Source organism: Charadrius vociferus, unplaced genomic scaffold (genome assembly GCF_000708025.1).
Source record: "Charadrius vociferus isolate BGI_N301 unplaced genomic scaffold, ASM70802v2 scaffold309, whole genome shotgun sequence".
In the NCBI taxonomy this organism is placed as follows: Eukaryota; Metazoa; Chordata; class Aves; order Charadriiformes; family Charadriidae; genus Charadrius; species Charadrius vociferus.
In genome coordinates, this window is record NW_009661370.1 from 324,935 (window position 1) to 346,684 (window position 21,750).

General features: G+C 37.0%; 1 protein-coding gene across 1 annotated transcript in view; it reads left to right on the forward strand.

Moving 5' to 3' along the window:
• RYR2 (ryanodine receptor 2 (cardiac)) overlaps positions 1-21,750 on the forward strand; it is a 471,929-nt gene that overhangs the window by 240,372 nt on the left and 209,807 nt on the right. Inside the window, exons 15-19 of the mRNA XM_009893652.1 lie at positions 2,665-2,848; positions 3,562-3,697; positions 10,169-10,264; positions 19,445-19,563; positions 19,979-20,112. Coding sequence (XP_009891954.1) covers positions 2,665-2,848; positions 3,562-3,697; positions 10,169-10,264; positions 19,445-19,563; positions 19,979-20,112 — 669 coding nt within the window. The remainder of the gene's footprint in view (positions 1-2,664; positions 2,849-3,561; positions 3,698-10,168; positions 10,265-19,444; positions 19,564-19,978; positions 20,113-21,750) is intronic.

The window sequence follows — 21,750 nt, forward strand, 5'->3', positions numbered from 1 at the left end:
CAAACTTTTAAAGACACAAATATACTAAAGAAGTTCGTAACCTCAAGAAAACATTCTTAAAAGAATGAAATTACACCTTCTTTCTACCCTCCCATTGCACTTTCCTTATTTTATCCCTTTTAATGCTATTTACTTCTTTAATATTTTGCAACATATAAAATGTTTTGTTTTATCCATCTAAAAATACTGGCAGTTTTGTGCAATTTGCATTTATCTTCCTACTCTTCTGTGTCCTCCTAAATAACGCTGATAAAACACTAATTCTCAAACGTTTGTGACTTCAGTAATTAATGAAACGCCCCTCTCATCAGTGTAGCTGGCATTAGGAAAAAGATGATAAGCTGATAAGCAATAAGACTATATGGATTGATAAGGATTTCATAGGAACTCATTTGTCACAAGAGAAGACAATGTGGGAGATGGTGACCTGAAGCAACCATGTCCTAAATCAGTGCACAGCTGAAGACGTAGACATGTCAGTTTGTTGAAAAACATTTACCCAGGTACTTAAATGCAGAGAAAAACACCTGTCAGGAGACACTTAAAATACAAAAGAAATGGATGCCCAAGGTCACTTTGTAAATAATACATTTTCTTAGAAGCTTCTAAGAATGCCATAAAAGATATGGACAGAGAAAGGCAATTTAATGATAAGGTTTCACAAATCAAGTTACTGCTAAATTACAGTGGAGATTTTTTCAGAGTGCACAGGGAGTCCAAGGTAGTGTTTAACATTTTAGTTTTGGCAGGATGTTACTCCAAGAATAAAAAGCTGAATTGTAGAGGATCAAAATTATTCTCATAAGTGTGTGCCCCGGTTCTTTCCCACGAAGTCAGTAGAAAAACTGCACTTCAGCTAACATGCTCAAAATAAAAAATTAAGTTTTAAAGATAACTTTTGTAGCTAACTTTTTGAGACATTGCATTATTTATGCTAAGAGATTTTTTGTTCTTCATCAGTAAATATTCCTACTGAATTCATAATGTTTCCTAAATTTAGAAGGTTTCCAGCCCTAGTTCACCATTTGAGAACAAAATACAGAATGACATGCCAGTTAAAAAAACAAAAAAACAAACAAAAAAAACCCCAAAAACAACAAACCAAAACCAACCAAAAAAAGCCCCAAAACAACCAATCCAACAATGTGTTGTCTGTCTGCGCCCCCCCTCCCTCCCCCCCCCGCCTTATCAGTGTTGTCTCAATCCAGCAAAAAGCAGAGTATTAAGTGGAGCTCCTGGTCCATGTAGTGGCCTGGAGAGGGATCCTGGGAGCGAGCAGGGTGCTGTGCAGCTTGGTAGAGAGGACTGGCGAGGACGATCATGGGTTGGGTTGCTGGGGACCTTTGGTGCCTCCAAGGAAAGAAAAGAGGGAGATGATCATGGGGCTGGGAGGGTGCCTGTGTGGACATGGTGGACTCCTCTGTCACCTGAAGCTTGGTGGTCTTTAGGTCAGCATAAATGGAGCTGAAAACAAAAAAGGACCTCTTTGCTGCATTTTACTCAAAAAATTATGCTAGCAAGAAGACCTTTTTACAATGGCAGAATTGAGAATGAGTGAAAAGAGAAATTGTGTGTGTCAAATAAGCCCCCTCCTCCTGCTCTCCCTTGCTGTGTGCCACCAGGGTGGGCCCTTCCCTTCAGGGCTGCTCCTCCCCCAGCACTTTAGGGCCCCAGCTGGCTCCCGCAGAGTTTCAGGATCCTCCGGATCTTTCCCTTCTCTGTGAGGATGGGTGCTATGTTCGCAGGCCCTCAGCACCCCTGGTTTCTCTGCCTCTCATGGCCTCTCCTGCTCCTTCCAGAAGGTTCTGGTGGCCCTCTGGCAGCCCCCCTGCCCGGCCCCTGCCCACCACCACCTTCCTGAGGGGAGCCAAGGTGGTGCAAGGAGAAGCCCTTGCTTTCCACTTGCTGCCTGGTGCTGGGGAGGTCTCAGCTGCAACAGCCACATTTCAAGGAAGATGAGGTGTAAATGGAGGAGAAAGGAGTATCAGGGGTTGGTAAAGCACAGGGCTGAGGAAAAATTGGAATTTGGCAGTTGTTGGGGACTCAGCTAAGCAAGGGGCAGGTGCAACGTGGATGAGAACAGTCTGCCCCCCACTTGAGGAGACAATGGTCATAGACTGCAGTGACACCAAGCTTGAATTGTGTATCAGGGAAACAGAAAGGCTACTGAAGTGCTGGGACAATGTGTGTGGAAGAGCTGGCTCTTCCAGCACTGAAGGTGGCGTAAGAACAGGTTAGAGACACGCTTGAGAGCCTGTACGGACTAGCTGGGCCCTCTTTGGCACTGTAGGACCGGTTCTTTGACTTCTGTCCATTCCAGCCTCATGATGCTTTGAACAGGTTTACAATAATTTCTCTTCATCTTTTGGTCTGCCTCTGATGCTGCTACGTGCATAGGTAGAATATTAAAATGTGTTTTCTGGATTTCAAAAAATTAAGAGAAACAGTATTTTTGATGCTTCCAGTTTATGTTTGGGAAGGGAGGGGTGGATCATTAAATGGAGAAACAGGGCAGACATAAATAATTTTTGAGAAGTTGCGTAGTTATCAGAAAATGAATTGAGCTTTGGCATCTAAACAAACTTTGCTTTTAAACCAATAAAGAGATTTAATGATTAAATAAATTAATTTCCAATACTCAGGAGACTTTATATCTTCTTGTAGGGGCCTTGATGCTCTCAGCAAGAAAGTGAAGTCTTCCACTGTCGATTTGCCTATTGAGTCAGTCAGTCTGAGCCTTCAGGACTTGATTGGCTACTTTCATCCCCCTGATGAACATTTGGAGCATGAAGACAAACAAAACAGGCTCCGAGCACTGAAGAATCGCCAGAACCTCTTCCAGGAAGAGGTACTTCTCTCAGTTTTACTCCTGATTTTCCACTGTGTTGTCTGCAAGTATTCTTTTGCAGTGTCTGTAGCGTTGGTGTCTAATCTGGAGTATGTTTGCAGTGGGTTTTTTTTGTTCTGTAAGAGTCAAACTATTTGCTACATTTATAATCACTTTAGATCTGTTGATTTTCTGTATATTTAAAGAAATACATTTAAGGCCCTACTTCCTTTTCCTTTTTAAAAACAAATAGATATTAATATGACCTTGTGCCCTGAATTCTAACCATAACTTACTCCTTATGTGTGAATTAGTTTCTTCTGTTATAGTTTAATCTTTTGATGCAGAAGGATGTTTTGATTTAATAAGCATGCTTTAAAGATTTTGTTTAATATTTTCTGTTACTTCTCTGGTAGTGATAGTTGCCTATACTTAGTCAGATGCCTAAATGCCTTCTGGAATAGAAATTTGCCTAAAATTGTATCTGGAATACTGTTTAGTTTGTGCTTTATTTTGGCTACCCTAAATGGTAAATTTTTATTATCACAAAGAAAACTTTTCCATAGGGATTGCTTGTTTAACTCCACTTGTCTGACTCTGTGTGTGTGTGTTCTTGTGTTTTGCATAACCTGCCTTTCGTGTTTTGTTTTCTTAGATTTTGGAAAATCTTATGTGTTTGCACCTAAACAATACTCTTTTTTTTTCTCTGACAATCTGAGCCTTTCCATTTTTAGGGTATGATCAACCTTGTTCTTGAATGTATTGATCGCTTGAATGTATACAGCAGTGCAGCTCATTTTGCAGACGTAGCTGGGAAGGAAGCTGGAGAAGCATGGAAATCTATTCTGAATTCTTTGTATGAATTGCTAGGTAAGACATAGTATGGGTTTCTTAGATTGTTTTAGCTCAAAATAATACTCAGATGAAAAGAAACATGTACGTGTTTGGAAGAATTTCCACTGTGTAGAAATCTATGATACAAATTAAACAAGATTTTTGCATTTCCATGTTCTTAAGCACTGAAAACACTCAAATAATGTGATTTTTCAAATAATATTTATTGTGATAAATAACATGTTTCTGAATTCAAGTAAATGATTTATTGCTTTTTCATATCATCATATTGCTGATGTATGTTGTATACTGCTCAAAAATCTGTGAACAAAACATATGTGAATATTTCTGTGCTAAGGAGCCATGACATTGTGGTCAGTTTTGTAGAAGTCTGTGATTTTTCACACATCTGGCTGTAGAACTGCAGCATAAATATAAAGCTCATATAACCAAGACCCCTCTTATTAGTCCATAATGACCAGTGATTCCAGCGTTATACTAGGATACAGTGTGCCATGGAAAGGTACACTCTTTTAGATGCAGTATATCATGAAGGTCTTGTCCACCTGCAGTCACTGAAAATCTCGTAATACTTTCTGTAGGTATCTAAGATTAGTTGGTGTCCTGGTTAAATTTCTATTTGGGTAGTAGATTGATTTGTTTGCTCACCAATTTGAATTGCATATGTTATTTCTGTTCTACTATAACTCATTATATAGGGTTATTAATCCACTACTATAGCTGCCTGCAAATGCACTCTGAGTTGTTAATTGTCTACAAAAGGAAATTTTGCTGCCTAAGAGACCATTTTGTCAGTTCCTTGCTCCTCTGTCATCAGATATTCTCAGTGCTGTATATAAGCCTAAATAATAACATTAACGTTGACCTTAAGTGACTGAGGACAGTAATGTGTCCCTGTCATTAAGCAGTCCTTTGTGCAGGCTGCATACATGTGCCTATGCTGCTTTCTTTATGTAACACGCCAGCCGTAATGCAAGAGCCTGCTTGCCTTTAAACTTGCACATGTTTTGGCAAAAGCCTGAGTTCGGACAAAGTCCTCACACAGGATTTTTAGCTTACTTTCCAGTAAAGCATAAATCATTCTATGTATCATTTATACTAAATCTCACTCCTGAAAAATTTAGTATGGAAAAGGTATACAAGTAATGTTGTTAGACATCAATTCCATTAAATACTCCACAAGGGAATATTGTAAAATGAATTGAGTCAAGTGCTTAGGAAGTGCCCAGATGAATGTCGTGTGTAGATTATTAATTGTATCTTTTGTGTGGGTATGCATTGTGAAACCTGATCACATACTAGTTTTGCTATAGGACCCATTCCTTATTTAGCGCTCATTTATTATTGGTACTTAAAATACTTCATTTTCTCTTTGTTACTCAGTGTGTGGCATTGAACCTTATTTATTATGAACCTTTTAATTCATGTTTGGAAAACAAAGCTGTTATCTTGGTGTTCTTTTGTGCCATTTATGATTAGTAATCTGAATAATTAGAACTATTAATAAGTGTTCTGTTGGAAACTTCTGTAATAAGGCAAATAGAAGGTATTATTTCCCATTCACTCAGAGGAACAGATACAGAGAGAAATTTAGGGAAAAAGACTCTACCAATGCTGGTTACCAAATTAAGAGCTGTGGGAGCTGACCTTTTTTCAGAGTATTCAGCAGTATTTTACACGTGCAAGGCTTACTGAAAACTTGCATTCCTCCAAATTCAGATGCACAGAAAATAAAATTTTAATGACATGACTCACTTCTCATAAACTCTGCTTATTACCCAATAGCAAATTGAGGCAACTGAGGCAGGAGCTCTGTATATAGTACTTTGACAAAGCTTTTCCATAGTCAAAGGAGGTTCATCATCTTGTGCTTTTGAAGAAGGAAATAATCTTGGGGTGAAAAAAAAAAAAGATATCCAGCATATGGTGCACAGCCCTTGATAAAACCAGTGAGATGCTTCTGTCTGTCCCACTACCTTTTCTGTCGGAGGAAATAGAAGCTGACGCAGTAGATTTCATTGAGAGAAGAAGCAGCCCTCTGCCATGATCTCTCAGAGCAAAGGAGGAGCTAGCTGAACAGTGGCTGCTGTCACCTAGGAGGTGGTTAGGGTGGAACACGGTTCCTGTGGCTGTGATTCTGGTTGAGGAGTTGCTGGGATCTACCACCTCTATGTAGTTGAAGGTTGCAAGCATGATGCATACGCACAGGTTGTAAGACTGAAAAAAGAGGCATTTCCTAACATTAGATTGGTAGATTTTATGAACATTATAAGGTAATTTTAGTAGTTTTGGGCTTGATTTCCATGGGTTTTATAGTTGTAAGCAAAATACACCCTTTAAACAACTCTCTCCAGTTCTGTAACTTGTAACGTAGTGACAAGTGAGTCAGCATGTGGGTCAAAAGCAGGACCAAAACTTCAGATATGTCAGACTGTTTTGATTCTAGCTAAGAGTAATTTGTAACAATGGTACACTGTTGTCTTTTGTATTGCAATTCTATGTGAAGAACTGTTTCAGAGGTAGATGGGAGTTTTTGCCAGTGGATTTATGGTATTTGATGACTGAGGAATTTTATGATCTGGTAACATGAATTTGTCCTGGTTTGAGGCCTAAACCACAACAGAATTGTATTGTAGGTTCTTGAGTGGAGTGCCCAGATCCTTTCCCTTTCTTTTTTTTTTTTTTCTTCTTCTCCTCTCTCCCCTCTCGCGTCTAATCTGTTTCAAACTGGTATAGGTCTATCTGTTTGTTTGCATGTTACAGCTCCATTCTTCACTTATCTTTGCCAATGTCTGTCTCCCTTCAAAACTCTATGGTCTGTTATAGAAACTGAAGAAAATGTTTCTTGCGGTTTTCACTATGTTTCAACAAAACAAAACAACCCCAGATAGCCAAAGCTATCTCCTCACTTGCAAGCAACCAGATTGTTGAGTCTGAATATTTTGAAGGTAGCTCAACCATTGGCAGGCAAAAAGGGTAGCAAATTTTATCTTTAACAGTTAAAATTTGGAAAAGATGCATGAAACAAAACTAAGCTTTCACAGTGAAAATTATATTAAATCTTAGTGTGAGCTTCTCATCACAGGAATACTACTGTTATGTTTTCCCTCTTTCTGCTTCTCTCTTTACTCTTTACTCAATGCTTGAAAATGTGACATTATATAATGTGGTTTTGGGTGATGTCTGCTTGTCCAACCCTGACATAAAAAGATCATGCAGAAGAAACATTGGTAAAAAAATTTACATCTTAATCTATCTTTCAGCTCATAAATACCGACTAAGTAAAGTGAATCTGATTTGGGTGTTGTTTTTTTTTTTAAGTGATTATTTTATGTATACTAATGGTAGTTATTTTATTAAGAATCAATTAAAGAAATAATGTCAGTAATTTTGAAACATTTAAAAGTACCCAGAGGTTACAGAGGGTTAATGTCTCAATGAAATAAACTGATGACCTTTTAGAGTGTAGATGATGAAGTATTAAAGTCTGTGGTTGTGTTATTTGTAGATGTAGAGGGGTGTTGAAGATTTGGTAGCAGTTTAGTTTGGTGTATCTCTTGTTACATTACGCACAGCTGACTGGAGGAAGTAGTGGCTTGATTGCTGAATCGTTTCTAAGCCTGAAATTTCCAGTTGACAATGCTGGAAAATTCCCTCTGAAAGAGACTACTTGTCCTGTGCTAAGTATTGTTTCCACGGACTTGTAGTGAGGAGAATAGTGCACAAGCTTTTGTTGACTTCCCAGTCTCTGTGCCCCTCCACCCCATTACGATGATCCGAGGGCTGGAGGACCTCTCCTATGAGGAGAGGCTGAAAGAGTTGGGGCTGTTCAGCCTGGAGAAGAGAAGGCTCTGGGGAGATCTTATTGCTGCCTTCCAGTACCTAAAGGGGGCCTACAGGAGAGCTGGGGAAGGACTTTTTACTAGGGCATGCAGCGATAGGACGAGGGGGAATGGCTTTAAGCTGGAAGAGAGCAGGTTTAGATTAAACATTAGGAAGAAGTTTTTTCACTTTGAGGGTGGTGAGGCACTGGAACAGGTTGCCCAGAGAGGTTGTTGAGGCCCCATCCCTGGAGGTGTTCAAGGCCAGGCTGGACGTGGCCCTGGGCAACCTGGTCTAGTGGGAGGTGTCCCTGTCTATGGCAGGGGGGGTGGAACTCTATGATCTTCAAGGTCCTTTCCAACCTAAACCATTCTATGATTCTATCATTACTTCCCTAATTCCATTATCTTCTGGCAGCTAATGCTTAAGAAGCCAGGCTTTGATCTGGCTATAATGAATTTGTATGTTGCTCTGTTCTGAATAATGCTGGAGCTGTACAGTAATTGCATGGATGACAAATGGATACTGCTTGCTCAGTCTTGCTTCAGCAAACAATACTTTGTTTCTGAGTCTGCACATAAATAAAAGTAAACTGCGATGCCAGAATTCATGGCTTTTTTCATGTCATTGACATTCTGATATATTTCACTGTGATGAGAATGGAGGTATTTACATTGAGACTAGATACCATTGCATATAAAAATCATAGTATCGTGGAATGGTTTGAGTTGCAAGGGACCTTTAAAGATAACCTAGTCCAACCACCCTCATCATAAAAAACCTCCTTCCATATATTCAATCTAAATCTACTCTCTTTCAATTTAAAATGTTTCCCCTATATCTACTAAGGCATCTGTCCTTCCTCTGTTACAAATATATACAATCACTCTGAACTTGTATTTGATCCTTTTGTATCACCAAAGAATGCGCAGGAGTATATGTGATGATGTGCCTTTAATGTCTGACTGACCATGTCCTGGTTTTCATTTCTTTAAAACTGAATGCTAGTCTTTTTCAGAGTAGTGGGCAATAAAAGAAGCAACTGCTGGATATTATTTTTTGCTTTGTGTTAAGTGGCTGTGTGCCTCATTTAATGCACAGCTTTAACTAACCTTTTGCAAACTTCTGTTGAGCTGCATTTATGAAACCATCTGTGTCTTATTACTGTTAATGATGTTACATTTATTGATGTCATGTTAAGCAATGAACTATTACTGCCTTCATTTTATGTTCTTACCTGAAGCACAGTGAGATTATGTGGCTTGCCTATAATCATTTAAAAAGTAACTTATAGAAACAGGTATTCCTTAGTTCTAATCTATGTCTTTTAATAACATGTGCCTTCTCTTATGATTCCCAAGCATTTTCAGATAACTATGGTCATGATTAATTAACTGTTTAAGATTTCAGGGTATAGATTTTTTTTATTTTTTTTATCATATAGAACAGCAAGAGAAGGGTTTTCTTGCTTGTTTTGCTTGTTAGGGATTGAGTTTTGGTTTTGTGCTTGTTTGGTGGGTTGTTTGCATTTTTGGGTTTTTTTTTTTTGCTATGAAGCCATTGGATTGTGATCTCTTTCCTTATGATACAGAACTGTTGGCGCAGTGACTTGTTTGCGACTAACTCCAATATTGCTTTAACCCTTTGCAGATACAGTTTCATATCCTATTTATGTCACAAGTCTGTAAGTTTAACCTTTTATAAATGAAACAGCATACAAACACAGTTGCAAAATAATATAGTGAATTTCTGCAGCATTTAAACAGATTTTTAAGAGACCATTGCCTCTTAGCAGGACCAACAGTCTCTGCTGCTGAAAATAACCATAGAAATTTCAGGTTGAAATAATTTTTTGGCAGAATTGGAAAGCAATCTTAAGAAAAGGAGTTTGCACTGTTCCACACTCTGAACAGAAATGTTAGTGCCTCAACTCTTTTTTGGAGAAGATCAGATACTTCTCTGAGAGCTCGTGTGAATGCACATGCATGCAAATGCACGTATTCCAGGACAGGGCAGGCTTGCAGATGCCTACACTGTCCAGTGGGATTTCTAGTCAGTTGTACCCACCAAGTCAGTGCATGCAGTCAGTTTACTTCAATCTTCAGCTTAACGCATGAGGTTGAAACAGTTTCAAGCCAGTTGCTTCCTCCCTACAGCCCTGTGAAAAGTATGACAGTTCCTGGAAATCTGTCTTGGTTTAGTTCCTATTATTCTTGAACAAAGGTCTTGTATTAGTAGGAAATAATTTACATTCATCACCTATGTTATTGGCTTCACATTCTGCTCTTCCAATGTTTCCTGTCATTACAAGAATACTGTTTTACAGAAATTTGTTTCTGCAGTAGTAGCTGAGTTCTGTGGTGTCAATACTGGCTACTTTATGTAGAGCGTTTTGCAGGGATTACTGAGATGATTGTTGAGTCAAAATAATTCAAATGCCTTAAAGGTCAATTTGATACCAAGAGTAATTTTTGTGCTTAAACCTAACCATCACTCACGTTATTTAAATTTAAACCAAGAACATCAATAATTAAAGATGAGGAATCTATCCTACTGGATCCTTCCTCGAAAGACAAGACAGGCATTATTTTAATTTGAATGGACTTATAATTGTGATTTTTTTTTTATTTTTTATTTTTTCTCTCTCTCTCTCTTTTCCAATAGCGGCTCTGATTCGAGGAAATCGTAAAAACTGTGCTCAATTTTCTGGATCTCTTGACTGGTTGATCAGCAGATTAGAAAGACTGGAAGCCTCTTCTGGTAAGCTTTTTAGTATTTTAACTTCCATATTTGACCAGCATTTCATTCTTTAAAATTGGCGATATACTTGTTCAGTCTAAGTATCATGAAGCTATGTGAGAGTAAATTCTATTAATAAAATGAGATTTATATTTGTAACATTTTTACATTTTGATTGTGGTTGTATTTCTACCTTAAATTCTGTCAGTTTTTCTTTTTCCTTGGCCAATTGGTTGTAATGCTATCTTTTAATTCAAGCAAACAAGCCATTTTGCAAGACAGTTGTTCTACAGTTTCAGTTGTGTTAAGTTGCTTTCCTCTAACTCTAGTACCTTCCCTTCCCTTCCCTTCTCTTTGGAAGTCTGCATGTTTTTCAGGATTTGCATCAAGCTAAATGTGATAATAACCATACAGAAGTGATATAATTCGTGTTATCTTGAAGGACTGTAGTGGTAATGCAGGGAAGTTCGTGTATTCTACTTGACTGTGTAACAGATGGGTATTCAGTTACATGTTTGCATATAACAGTTACCTCCATAATACATACACGTTCCTTTTTTAATCACACCTCTCACTCCTGAGCTCTGATCTTTTATCTTTGAAGTTAAGAAGAAAGACTGCCTGAAACAAGTCCATGATTTGAGAATCTGGGAATTCTGTCTCACTTTAGACACTAATTCTGTAAGCTAGCTTATTTTTTTTTTCTTTTCCCTTACCTAATGTCTTATCTTCTTCCTGAATGACTATGTTAACCCCTTAGTGTCCATGAGATGCAATTAGTCTCTGCGTTGCTCAAAGTGAAAGTAAATGAAGTTATGCTGAGCTGTACTGTTTGTCTCACTGAAATGGTGATCCTGCCTTCTGTTCCCTTAGAAGCAATCAGTTCTCTGTAAACCTACTCTGCCAACCAAATACATTGTATTTTTAAGTTTCAAATGGATTTAAAAAAAAATAAATATTAGGACTGTATTTGATCAAAAAACCCACCTTGGACTATATTGGAAAAATAAGCTTTTTAAGCACATAGGAAGTGACCACTGCACATTAGGTGAATGTAAATAATAGCGTAAGAATGTCTCTTGGTGATATATGATTCCTATTGGTATTAACAACTTGCTACTGTGTACCTCTCTACTGCCTTAAATGTGGTTGTTAACATGATTGTAGTCTATAACAGGACTTTAAAGCTGGTTATCTGTAATTCCACATTTGGCATGCACTTATTTAAAAAAAAAATAAATAATTCAATACTTATTAGAATGATTATTTTGTGGAGTTTTTTTAACAATACTACTCTGTTTTCTTTGAAAGTATATGTTTGTACGTGCAACTTTAGTTTGATTTTGAAGAAGATGGTAGTTGAATTTCATCACATTAAAGAAGCTCTGCTAAGTGTATTTCAAAGTTACTGAAGAGATACTAGGGCTATGTTTCTGCGATTAATCTGCAATTAATAGTGTTGATTTCATGGCTGATGCTTGAGTCTCTTGCCTCATTTTACTCACATAAATACAAACTTTTTCTTACATGAAGATATAATTGCATTTCTTTTCACCGTGAAAATATGCCAAATGATGTCATCTAGGCATCTGAACAGTAAACAGTAATCAAACTTGGACTCAGCAGCTAAGAAATGAGATTCCAATAAAGTGATTAGTTCTGGACTCTTAACACTGTTTTTTTTACTCTTTTCAAGCACGGTTTTCATGTTGATGATTACATAAAGATCAGAAAGCAAAGTAGTACTGTTGGTGAAAATGTCACTGCAGCCTGTTCCCCCACTGTTTTGTTTTTCAAGATTAGTAAAAGTATTTATTGAAATAAAAAAGCCATGCGTAGTGTAAGGCCAGTGTTCTATATTTTCTTCTTACCAATTTAATACTTCTTGGAGTTCTACAGGTTACAGCAGTAACTGAAAACATGGATCTGACCAGTGAGATCTTAATGTCTGATTTGCCAATTAAGTGAATCACAAGACAATTATGAAATAAGTGAAATAAGAAAAATGTTAACAGCTCCTTATGGAAAGCTTTTTCTCACATGCACTATACAGAAAAGTCAAACAACAAGGAAGAGCTCAAAGTCTAAATTAAGCTCCTATACCTGATAAGTAACTTGCCTTGCAAAGTATTCTTTCGTGTAACTAAAAGTGAAGAGGGAAATACAGAAATATAAATAATACAAATTGGAGAATTTTTACATGTAATGGTCATTAATGTTAACATATGGAATAATAACATAGTAAAAGCAATTTTGGTTTGAGACATTTCAACTTTTTATATAGGTAATTAATATAATCTAGAAGTGTATTTTTTTTTTGTAATTACACAAATCTTAAGTTACAATGCTGGGAGAAACCACTAAATGCTTATAAGAAATGTATTTGGAATATATCTTCCAGTACAGAAGTTGAGAAAATTCTGTTTTAAGTCAATAATGAGTAAAAAATAGTCCTGCAGGGGAGAACAGTAAGCAACCAAGAAGCTAAAGATAACTTTGTAATGCTTGTGCAATCCCAGGCAATCTCAATTTCCATAGTTTGTTTCATTTTTTAAATGAATGTTAATATCTTTCTAATTTATATTTCTTCTTTGTGATTTGACTGTAAGAATATTGCAGTATAAATCTTTGTGACGCTCAGAACTGTAGTCCAACAAATTTAATAGAAACTCTTGTATGAAATGTAATAATACTTTTACTGTAATGCCAGATAGAGACTTGTCTTAACCTGTCTCTCTTTTATTGCCTGGTTCTAGCTACTGTAGTTGGTATCCCTTGTCTGATATTTTTGATCCTCCGTTTCTGGTTCATGTTTAATTTTTCACAGTAAGTGGAGGTATCAATGTGGATTTCAAGAGCTAATTATTAATAGTACATGGACGATATTTTGAATCCACTGCAGGAAGAGCAACAGTATTCAATGTGTAGTGATTGCTGAGTTTTAAATTTTTATTTTCTGTTTTTTCATCTCTGTAGTTCATGTGTGCTTTGATTTCACACTACTATTAATACATATAATTTCTCCTCTCTCCCCTCTTCTGTTCTCTGCTCTCAACCAGCTGCAGCTGTTTCAGAGTTGCAGACTAAGAAATGTTTTCCAGTTGCAGTTGTGACTGTTTTGCGTTGTATATAATATTTGTTACTATTTATTGGAAAATGACCTCTTTAGTCTTTCAAGCCCTGTTTTCTGTAATTATGCTACACTAGGTTCAAAAGGCAGAAAGGTTTGTAGTCAGACCAATGGGCAGGGTAGTTACAACAGCAGTGATAGCAATGTAATACAGCTTTCTGGTTACATATCCACAGTTTATTGTTTTGGTGTTGTGTGTGGTTTCATGAGCTGGAAGGAACATAATTATCTTCCTTTCAAGAGTAATTTTTTGTTGATTACAGAGTTGTCCTCAAGAATTAAAGTTTCCTTCCCCATCCTGTTCTTCCCACTCCTGAATCATTTCTGCCACAGATAGATGTATCCTTGGATTCATTGACATCTTGAGGGATGAATGCCCGGGAAAGAAGATGTCCCCTGTTGTAAAAGTTCTTTGGTTCATATTAGACTGTTAAGATATTTGAAGAGAAATCTCAGAGGCATCATACAGTTGTTCTCATCAGCCTTTTACTGTTGCATTAATACACGAGAAATATCCTGCTACCACTGAGTTTCACAAGTAAAAATTAGGTTTGTCTCAGCTGCAGATCACTGTTTGGCATATATTGTCAAATTTCTACATAAGTAGTCTTCAAAGGATCATCATCATCAGCCATTAGAACAGGTGTGTCCTATAGTAAACAGGGTGAATAAGGTGTTGGTGTTTGCCTCAGCTTTGTCATGAAACATTCATGTGCATTTTGCTTATTTGCCATAAAACTGTTCTTGAGATGAAGTGACCAACAGCATAGGAAAATATTGTCAAATGCCAGTGGTAGGAGTTTTCTCCCTGTCCTGGTTTTGGCTGGGATGGAGTTGATTTTCTTCCTGGTGGCTGGTGTGGTTCCGTTTTGGATTTGGGGTGGGAGTGATGTTGGTGACCCTCTAGTGTTTTGGTTCTTGCTGAGCAGTTGGGGACTTTTCAGCTTCTCATACTTGCCTGCCAACAAGAAGGCAGGGATCACCCAAGAAGCTGTGAGGGAACACAGCGGGGACAGCTGACCCCAACTGACCAAAGCGATATTCCATACCATATGACATCATGCTCAGCATATAAAGCTGGGGGAAAGAATGGGGGCAGTGGAGCCCTGCTCTCCTGCAGGGCTGAACACCCGCCTGCCCATGAGAAGTAGGGAATGAATTCTTCGTTTTGCTTTGCGTGTGCAGCTCTTGCTTTACTTATTAAACTGTCTTTACTTCAACCCACGAGTTTTCTCACTTTTACTCTTCTGATGCTCTCCTCCATCCCACCGGGGGGAGTAAATGAGTGGCTGCATAGTCCTAGTTGCCAGCTGGGGTTAAACCATGACAGTCCCTCTCACAGCCAAGGGTGAACTGCTGTGGCATTCACTAGCTGATTGGCGAGATCTGCAGTGAGTAATTGCACTTGCAAAGAGCAGTTAAACACTGATGTTTGTCCTCTGGGAAGTTTTTTCCTTTGTCAACTCTTGGGGCAAGCAGAGAGTTTAGAAGTTCGTTATTCTTCTCTTGGTGTGGAGGCTGGTATGGAGACTTTGAGCCATTTACCCATGTATGCCCCTCTACTTAGCAATGTTTCATAGAAATATTTTTGCAGCATTTTGTTTCATGTATTTTCTGCAGAACTATGGCTTCAGGGCAGGGGACCTGTTTTACTAGGCTATTTCTTCCTACTCCTGGCATGCAGCTAATCTGTTTCAGCAGTGGTATGTTTATGCTTTGAGTCCCTGAGCTGCTCAAGATAGGAAGCAACAGGAGCATATGAGGCTAAATCTGTATCATGACTGGTTCTCAGCTGGTGTTACAGTTACCTGCTCCTAGCATGGGTGTCTAGTTAGAGATTTTCTGGTGATCCTGTCACTGTAGCTGTAGAGATCCTAACCAAATAGATGTCATAACTGAACATTCGTGTTGGTTTTTGTTATTGTTAGGGAAACCTGCTCTGCAGGTGCCATGATCTTCTTGCTTCCTCGAATATTTGAGTAACAGAGAATTAACAGAAAATCATAGACTAGATCTTTCTTCCCCTAGACTACCTTTGGTGTGAGGGCACTCGTCTAAGAAGAATGTTCTCACAGTTATGCAGTTGTATGGGATTTGACTACAACCTTCTTAATTTTAATGTATTTCCCCAGTTGTTCATGGTGAAATTATTTCCTGAGAGACCTAATTTTACATCTGAAACTCTCAGGGCTAGGGTTTTCAGAAAGAATTCAAACCTTTACACTCAACTTCAGGAAGTTCAATATGAGATTTATTACAACAGCTCTAAAAATGCTGTGTTACATGGTTTTGGTTAATCTCAAGGTAAAAATAAGGTTTGAAAATTAAAACCTAAATGTTTATGATATTATAGTAAGGTATGAGATGAATTCTGTAAAATGCGAAGTAGTCTGCATTGTAGTCATACTGCATAATGAACCCCATGACATGCTGCAAAAATTCTGAAGGTACTAATATTTGCAATACTTGTTTGTCCTGAGTTTTCTTCTAGGAACTAGGCCACTTAAACTCCTTCCCCATATGTTCTGGTAACATAACTTCCACGTTGCCTCCAAAACTGATTTTATAATTAAGACTTTTTCTGGTTTTGAGGGAGTCAGTTATACAAGATGCTAATTATGCTGTGCTTTAGTTATCTCGAGAGGCACAGTAGGTTTAGCTTTTAGTATGTAAATATGCTTTTGTGATTTTATGTGGGATGCTTACTTGCCAGATTTTAAGATTTATATGGCTTGATTGGGGTGAGGATATTCACTGTTTTAATTTACAGTGGTAGATCTACAATAGGGAGAAATACTGGATTATATTATACCTTTTAAGTAAGAATACTTGGCTTCATATATTCACCTAAAATGATTAATTCATTTTCTAAGGTAGAGTGTTTGTGAGGAAGAAACACCACACTCTGTCAATCATGCTAAAATTAAGTTCAGCTTGAAGTTGTTAGCTACATCTGCAGGTGTTTTCTTGAATGTAATAAAGAAATAAATGCGATAAAGATTTGATGCCATAAACTATTATCAATAAAATTCCTATTTTCACTTTTTTCTTATCCTTGAAGTAAAAATGTTATGAAAACAGACTAGAGGCATTAAATTTATAAACAGCATTTGTGAGTTGATTGTACAAATTAGATTAGAAATTGATTCAGTTCCTGATCTTCACTGAAGCAAAAGAAAGAAAATGAAGATTTGTCCAAGCATAAAAGTCTCTGAGAGTAGACCATGTTAGAAGTGAGATATCACAGGAGATGAGCGAATAATGCAATGCAAATGCTTCAGCTGTCTCTTCAATGCATAAATTAGGATTAGATTAGGGTTTTGCTCTGAAATATATTCCAGATGGGATTAACTAGTCTTTCTAAAATGTTGAAGGCATTAAAACATAGGTAATAAAAAATAGAATAGGGCAAGTTAATAATCTAATATCCTCCACATGAAGATTTCTGGAACCAGATACCAGGTTTTGAGTACTTTTTTTCTGAAGGGCGTGCATTTAATTCTAGTATTCTACAGTATGACATTAGAGGAGTCCTTTCATCATTACATGCTTCCTTTCATCTGTTATTATCGTTAAGAAAGAATTTTCACTCATCTTTATGATAAACTCTGCATATCATACTGTTTGTGATATTTGTGTTAAATTTGAACACTTCCTACTTTACTGCCTTGAGCAACTCCAGTGAAATTGGAACAGCTCCAGTTGTCTTTAATGTAGACAATCTAAAAGTAGATTAGTCCAAACAGACATTGTGCCTTCATATGAGATTTTTCTGAAAGAGAAGGAATTTGCCCTTAGAACAAAATGTGTTTGATAATTAGCATTCAGATACTGCAGTAATTGTGAAGAAGTTGCTGTGGCATCTGGGTCTAATTGATAATATTCATTTATTATCAAATGTTTACATCTTCAGCGTGTTTTTACTTATGTTATTGAAAAGGTTAAGACTAGAAAATGAACCCTGTGTACTATTTTAAGACAAAATTAAGATTATAAATGTACCTACACAAATGTGAAAATTCCAAGGGTATGATTACCACACTTATATTATGTGGTATCATTTCATATTGGATTACTGTTTATTTTAAGAGCGTGTTTCAGTGCTACAATGACAGATGGCAAAGCTTAAATTGCCAAGTTTTGAATGTATTGACTTCCCTGCATTGCCAGATCACTGTTGCACACAATAAAGTTGTTGATCTTGTTCCAGATTACCCCTTTAGGTTAAGGATTCTTTTGTAACCCTTTTCTTACTTCCCTAGGTACTTCTACCATGTTCAAGTGACCCCTGCCTGTCTAGTTGGCAGGCTGGGTGGATTGTGCTCTGGCTATGTTGCTTCAGGGCATCTACTCCTTCAGCTTGCTCTCATGACTCTTAGGTTTTTATTCTTTTTATCAATATTGTTACTGTCAATACTGGAAGTCTGCATCTGTTGCAGCCCAGATCATACCACTGCCAGATTCAGGTTTAATAGGTTCTCTTATTTGTGGTTGAGACTTTTGGCTTATACCTTCAGGGCTTCAGAATCAGTTTTGGAGTTCACGTCTGGGTCATTATATCGTGGTTGTGAGGGTTTTTTTTGGAGCCACTGAACAAAACAGGAAAATTGTCTACAATATCTGTACAGGATCACCTGCATTTTCTGTTTTCCTATGTATGACTCGTTCCAGACTGTATTCTATTGTTACTCAGGAATGACTTAGAAAAACAAAAAGGCATGTGTATGTGTAAAAATTCCACCAATGGATCAAAATACGTATTCTTTTTCCCTGAATTAGCATTTCTAATTTTTTTTATTGTTTAAAAATTTAAAAACTCAGCATAAAGACTGTTTCCAATTGAATATTTCTGTGTCATCACGCTGTATTGGCACTGAGATAAAAATCTGTGTTCAGTTAGTAGCTGTTTGGAACTTTCCTTTCCTTATTAGACCCTAGTCTTAATCAACTGTAGCATCTGAGGATCCCTTCCTCACTAGGATCAAAGAAAGACCAGACTACTCTTACTCAGAGAATGTTTATATCTGAGAAATATTTTTTCCCTGCACCAAGGGGGAGTTTACATTGCTAGATTTTTCTTTCACTAAAAAGAGAGCGTGGCAAAGAGCAGAAGACTCATTCCATGGATCTTGCTTTGCAAGGGTTAAGCTGAGTGGAGCTATGGCTTGAATACAGGGATGAACGCAGAATGATGAGAGGTGTACAATGCAAATAGGAATTGCATATCTCTAGGTTTAAGGTTGCTTCTCAGCTTTCCCTCAGTGCTTTAATTTTTCTCACTGTGACAACAGTAGCAACTGATAATGGTGAGCCACATGCATAGTATTTGTCTTTGCCAAATGTGGAAGATCTCAAAGCAAGTGGTGACTTGATCCCAGTACACATGGGAGCCTGTTTTACTGCCCCATTGCAAGGAACCGATTTAAGGCTAATGATTCTAGATGGCAATGACTGCTGCTTTATTGGGATTGGAATTGCATTTAATTGAGGGGCCACTGGAGATTTAGTGGTTCTTACTTCCTTGCACATCTTAATTTCATGCTAGTTTCTATTGGTTTGCTCTTTTAAGAACATCATTGTGGCTCCCAGTATAGCTGTTACATACACAAAGAAAATTATACTCAGTGGGCTGGTAGACTGGGAATTTACCACTGCACTCTCATTCAGAGGTATATGACTCCATTAGTCGTTCATATGGTTTTCTAAGGGAAGACACAGAAAACTGTAAATATGGAAAGTATATTTTATTTATACAACATGTATGCGGTGTGAAGTCTTCACCTTTTGGAGCCATTATTTTACCCAATTTGTTTGAGTTTGTAAGTATTGATCATCACATATTTATTATTAAAATGTCAAATTAATTTTTTTTTCCTGACTTTTCTGACTTTTGCTACATTCAATTATTTTGGGAAATTTAGAAGTACAACATCAGTCCTGTTTTGGTTGTTTATCATATACAATGATGTTTGAAACTCTTCCATGTTGCTGAGCACCATATTGGGAAGTATTATGTGCAGTTGTGATTTTATATGCACTTTGAATAAATATTTTTTCTTTTTTTTCCCCAGGAATTCTAGAGGTTTTACATTGTGTGTTGGTGGAAAGCCCAGAAGCTCTAAACATTATTAAGGAAGGACATATTAAATCAATTATCTGTCTTTTGGACAAACATGGAAGAAACCATAAGGTAGGCAAAGAGGAGACGAGTATGTTTAGGTGAACATTTGTGAACAAAGCAAGCATGTTGTTCTGTGTAGAAGTTAGATTTCGAATACTCTAATACTGTATTCATAATTAGGAATGAAACTTTTCCTAAAAGACATGTAAGCAGTTTGAAGAAGAAAAGGAGGATATTACCTTCTTTTTGATGAAAACATTGATGCACACTAAATCTCAAGGGAAGCAGGAAGACTATATCTTAATATTGTTAGGAGAATTTCAGAATTGTTGTAGAATAAAACTATGTTGGATGAATTGCATACCCTTACATGTCTTCCAGTAACAAGGTATATAACATTTTATTGCCTGATGTAACTCACGGTGATTATGAACTCTTTAGTATGAAAAAAATATTTAAGATTAAAATAATCTATTTTTTTCAGGTTTTGGATGTTTTGTGTTCTCTCTGTGTTTGTCATGGAGTAGCTGTGCGGTCTAATCAACATCTAATCTGTGATAATCTCCTGCCAGGAAGAGATCTGCTCTTACAGACACGTCTTGTCAACCATGTGAGCAGGTAAAAGGAAAAAGAAAAACATCTGTATCTATGAATAAAGCAGAATAATATTTGTGGTTGAAAGAAACTGTTCCTACAGAAAACCTGGTTTACTTCCAAAACTTTTGCTGAGAAATTTTATTCTTATTAGGGTTTTAAATACTCTTTGTCATTTTGATTAGAATAAAAACAAGGGTCAGAATAAGCTTTTGCAAACTAAAGCTGGTTTAAGATGCTTTAAGTGTGTGAAACTGTAGAGTCTCTTCGAAAGATTCCTGTGTAGATCTAGCTGTGCTTTCAAAGTAGTGTCAGCCAGTCTAAGGGAGTCCCCTCACCCGTCCTTGCACTGGCAGAGTTGTAAAAGCTACATTCCAACAGACATTAATAGCAAGGTGAAGCTAGTAACATCTTAAACTAGCAAAGTAATGTTTACAGGGTAAATGTTTATCCAGAGTTTAAATTTATGCTGAGGCAGAAGAAGCTGGCTTTAAGTGAAGATTCGTGGGATATTCCTCTGTCTCAAACTTATGTCTATTTTAAAAAGTCTCAATCATTAAGTGAGAATAAAAGTTGAAACATAGAAATTGTACTTATAATTCAGAGTTCATAGGATTTATTAGATGGTGAAACACATAAAAATTCCACGCCTGTATAGTATAAGGAGGCCTTCTCATGTAAAAATAAATTCAAGCCTAAAAGTGCAATGAACTTGACAATTTTATAGCTAATACTTTCACCCATATTTCTCATAACCACATGTGACTTGACTTCCCCGAACACATCCAGTAACACACCAACGTATGAAACACATGGAAAATGGTGTAATGGGAATCATTATGTGTCAGCAATAAATTTGAACAACTGATAAGCTAAAATCACTGATGGAAACTTCTGTTAAAAATGCATGAGAAGAAATTTTAAGTGTATGTGTACTGGTTGAGCTTCTGAGCTGACTTTGGATCTTGAACAGGGAAGGCAGAGCTGTCTTTCCTCAATATGGCTGTAGAAAAAGCAAATGCAATTAACTGATATTTTTGCTCTGCATTAGAATGTTATTGATGAGAATATTCATATTTTTGCAGTTATGAGGAAAAAAAAGATTATTTTTTCAAAAGTCAGAAAGACCAAGGAAACACTGAAAACATTTAGTGATAGAATGAGACTTGCATACCTTACACCAAAAATAATTGGCAAAGGAACTTTCTAAGATATTGCTGTTTAACATACTTTTCCAGGGGACTGGGAAATTCTATTCACAAAGCTTTAGTTGTAAAGAGTAAGTTGGACAATTAGGTTGATTAAATTGTGGAGTCTGGACAAAGGCATAATAATGTTAATACTGTGTTCAGGCAGAGAAGGTTCAGTTGGTGATCTTACCAATAACTTACAAATGAGTTGACTTTTCTGGAAGATAGCTTTTTTCTGACATGTTTGTTTATATTTTTAAGGAGATTAAATTTTTTACTTGTAACCAAGTGAAGAGTATCTATACTTAAACTTTTGGCAAAAGACACCCCATATACTTTGAGAAGGAAAGTGTGTTAGTCTTATGTGATATAACAAGTTATTTTATAAGCAATCAGATCAGTAAAGTCTGCTTTTACACTGACTTGTATTTAACAGTCCATATCAACCACTCTTCTTCCCCATGCATTCCCT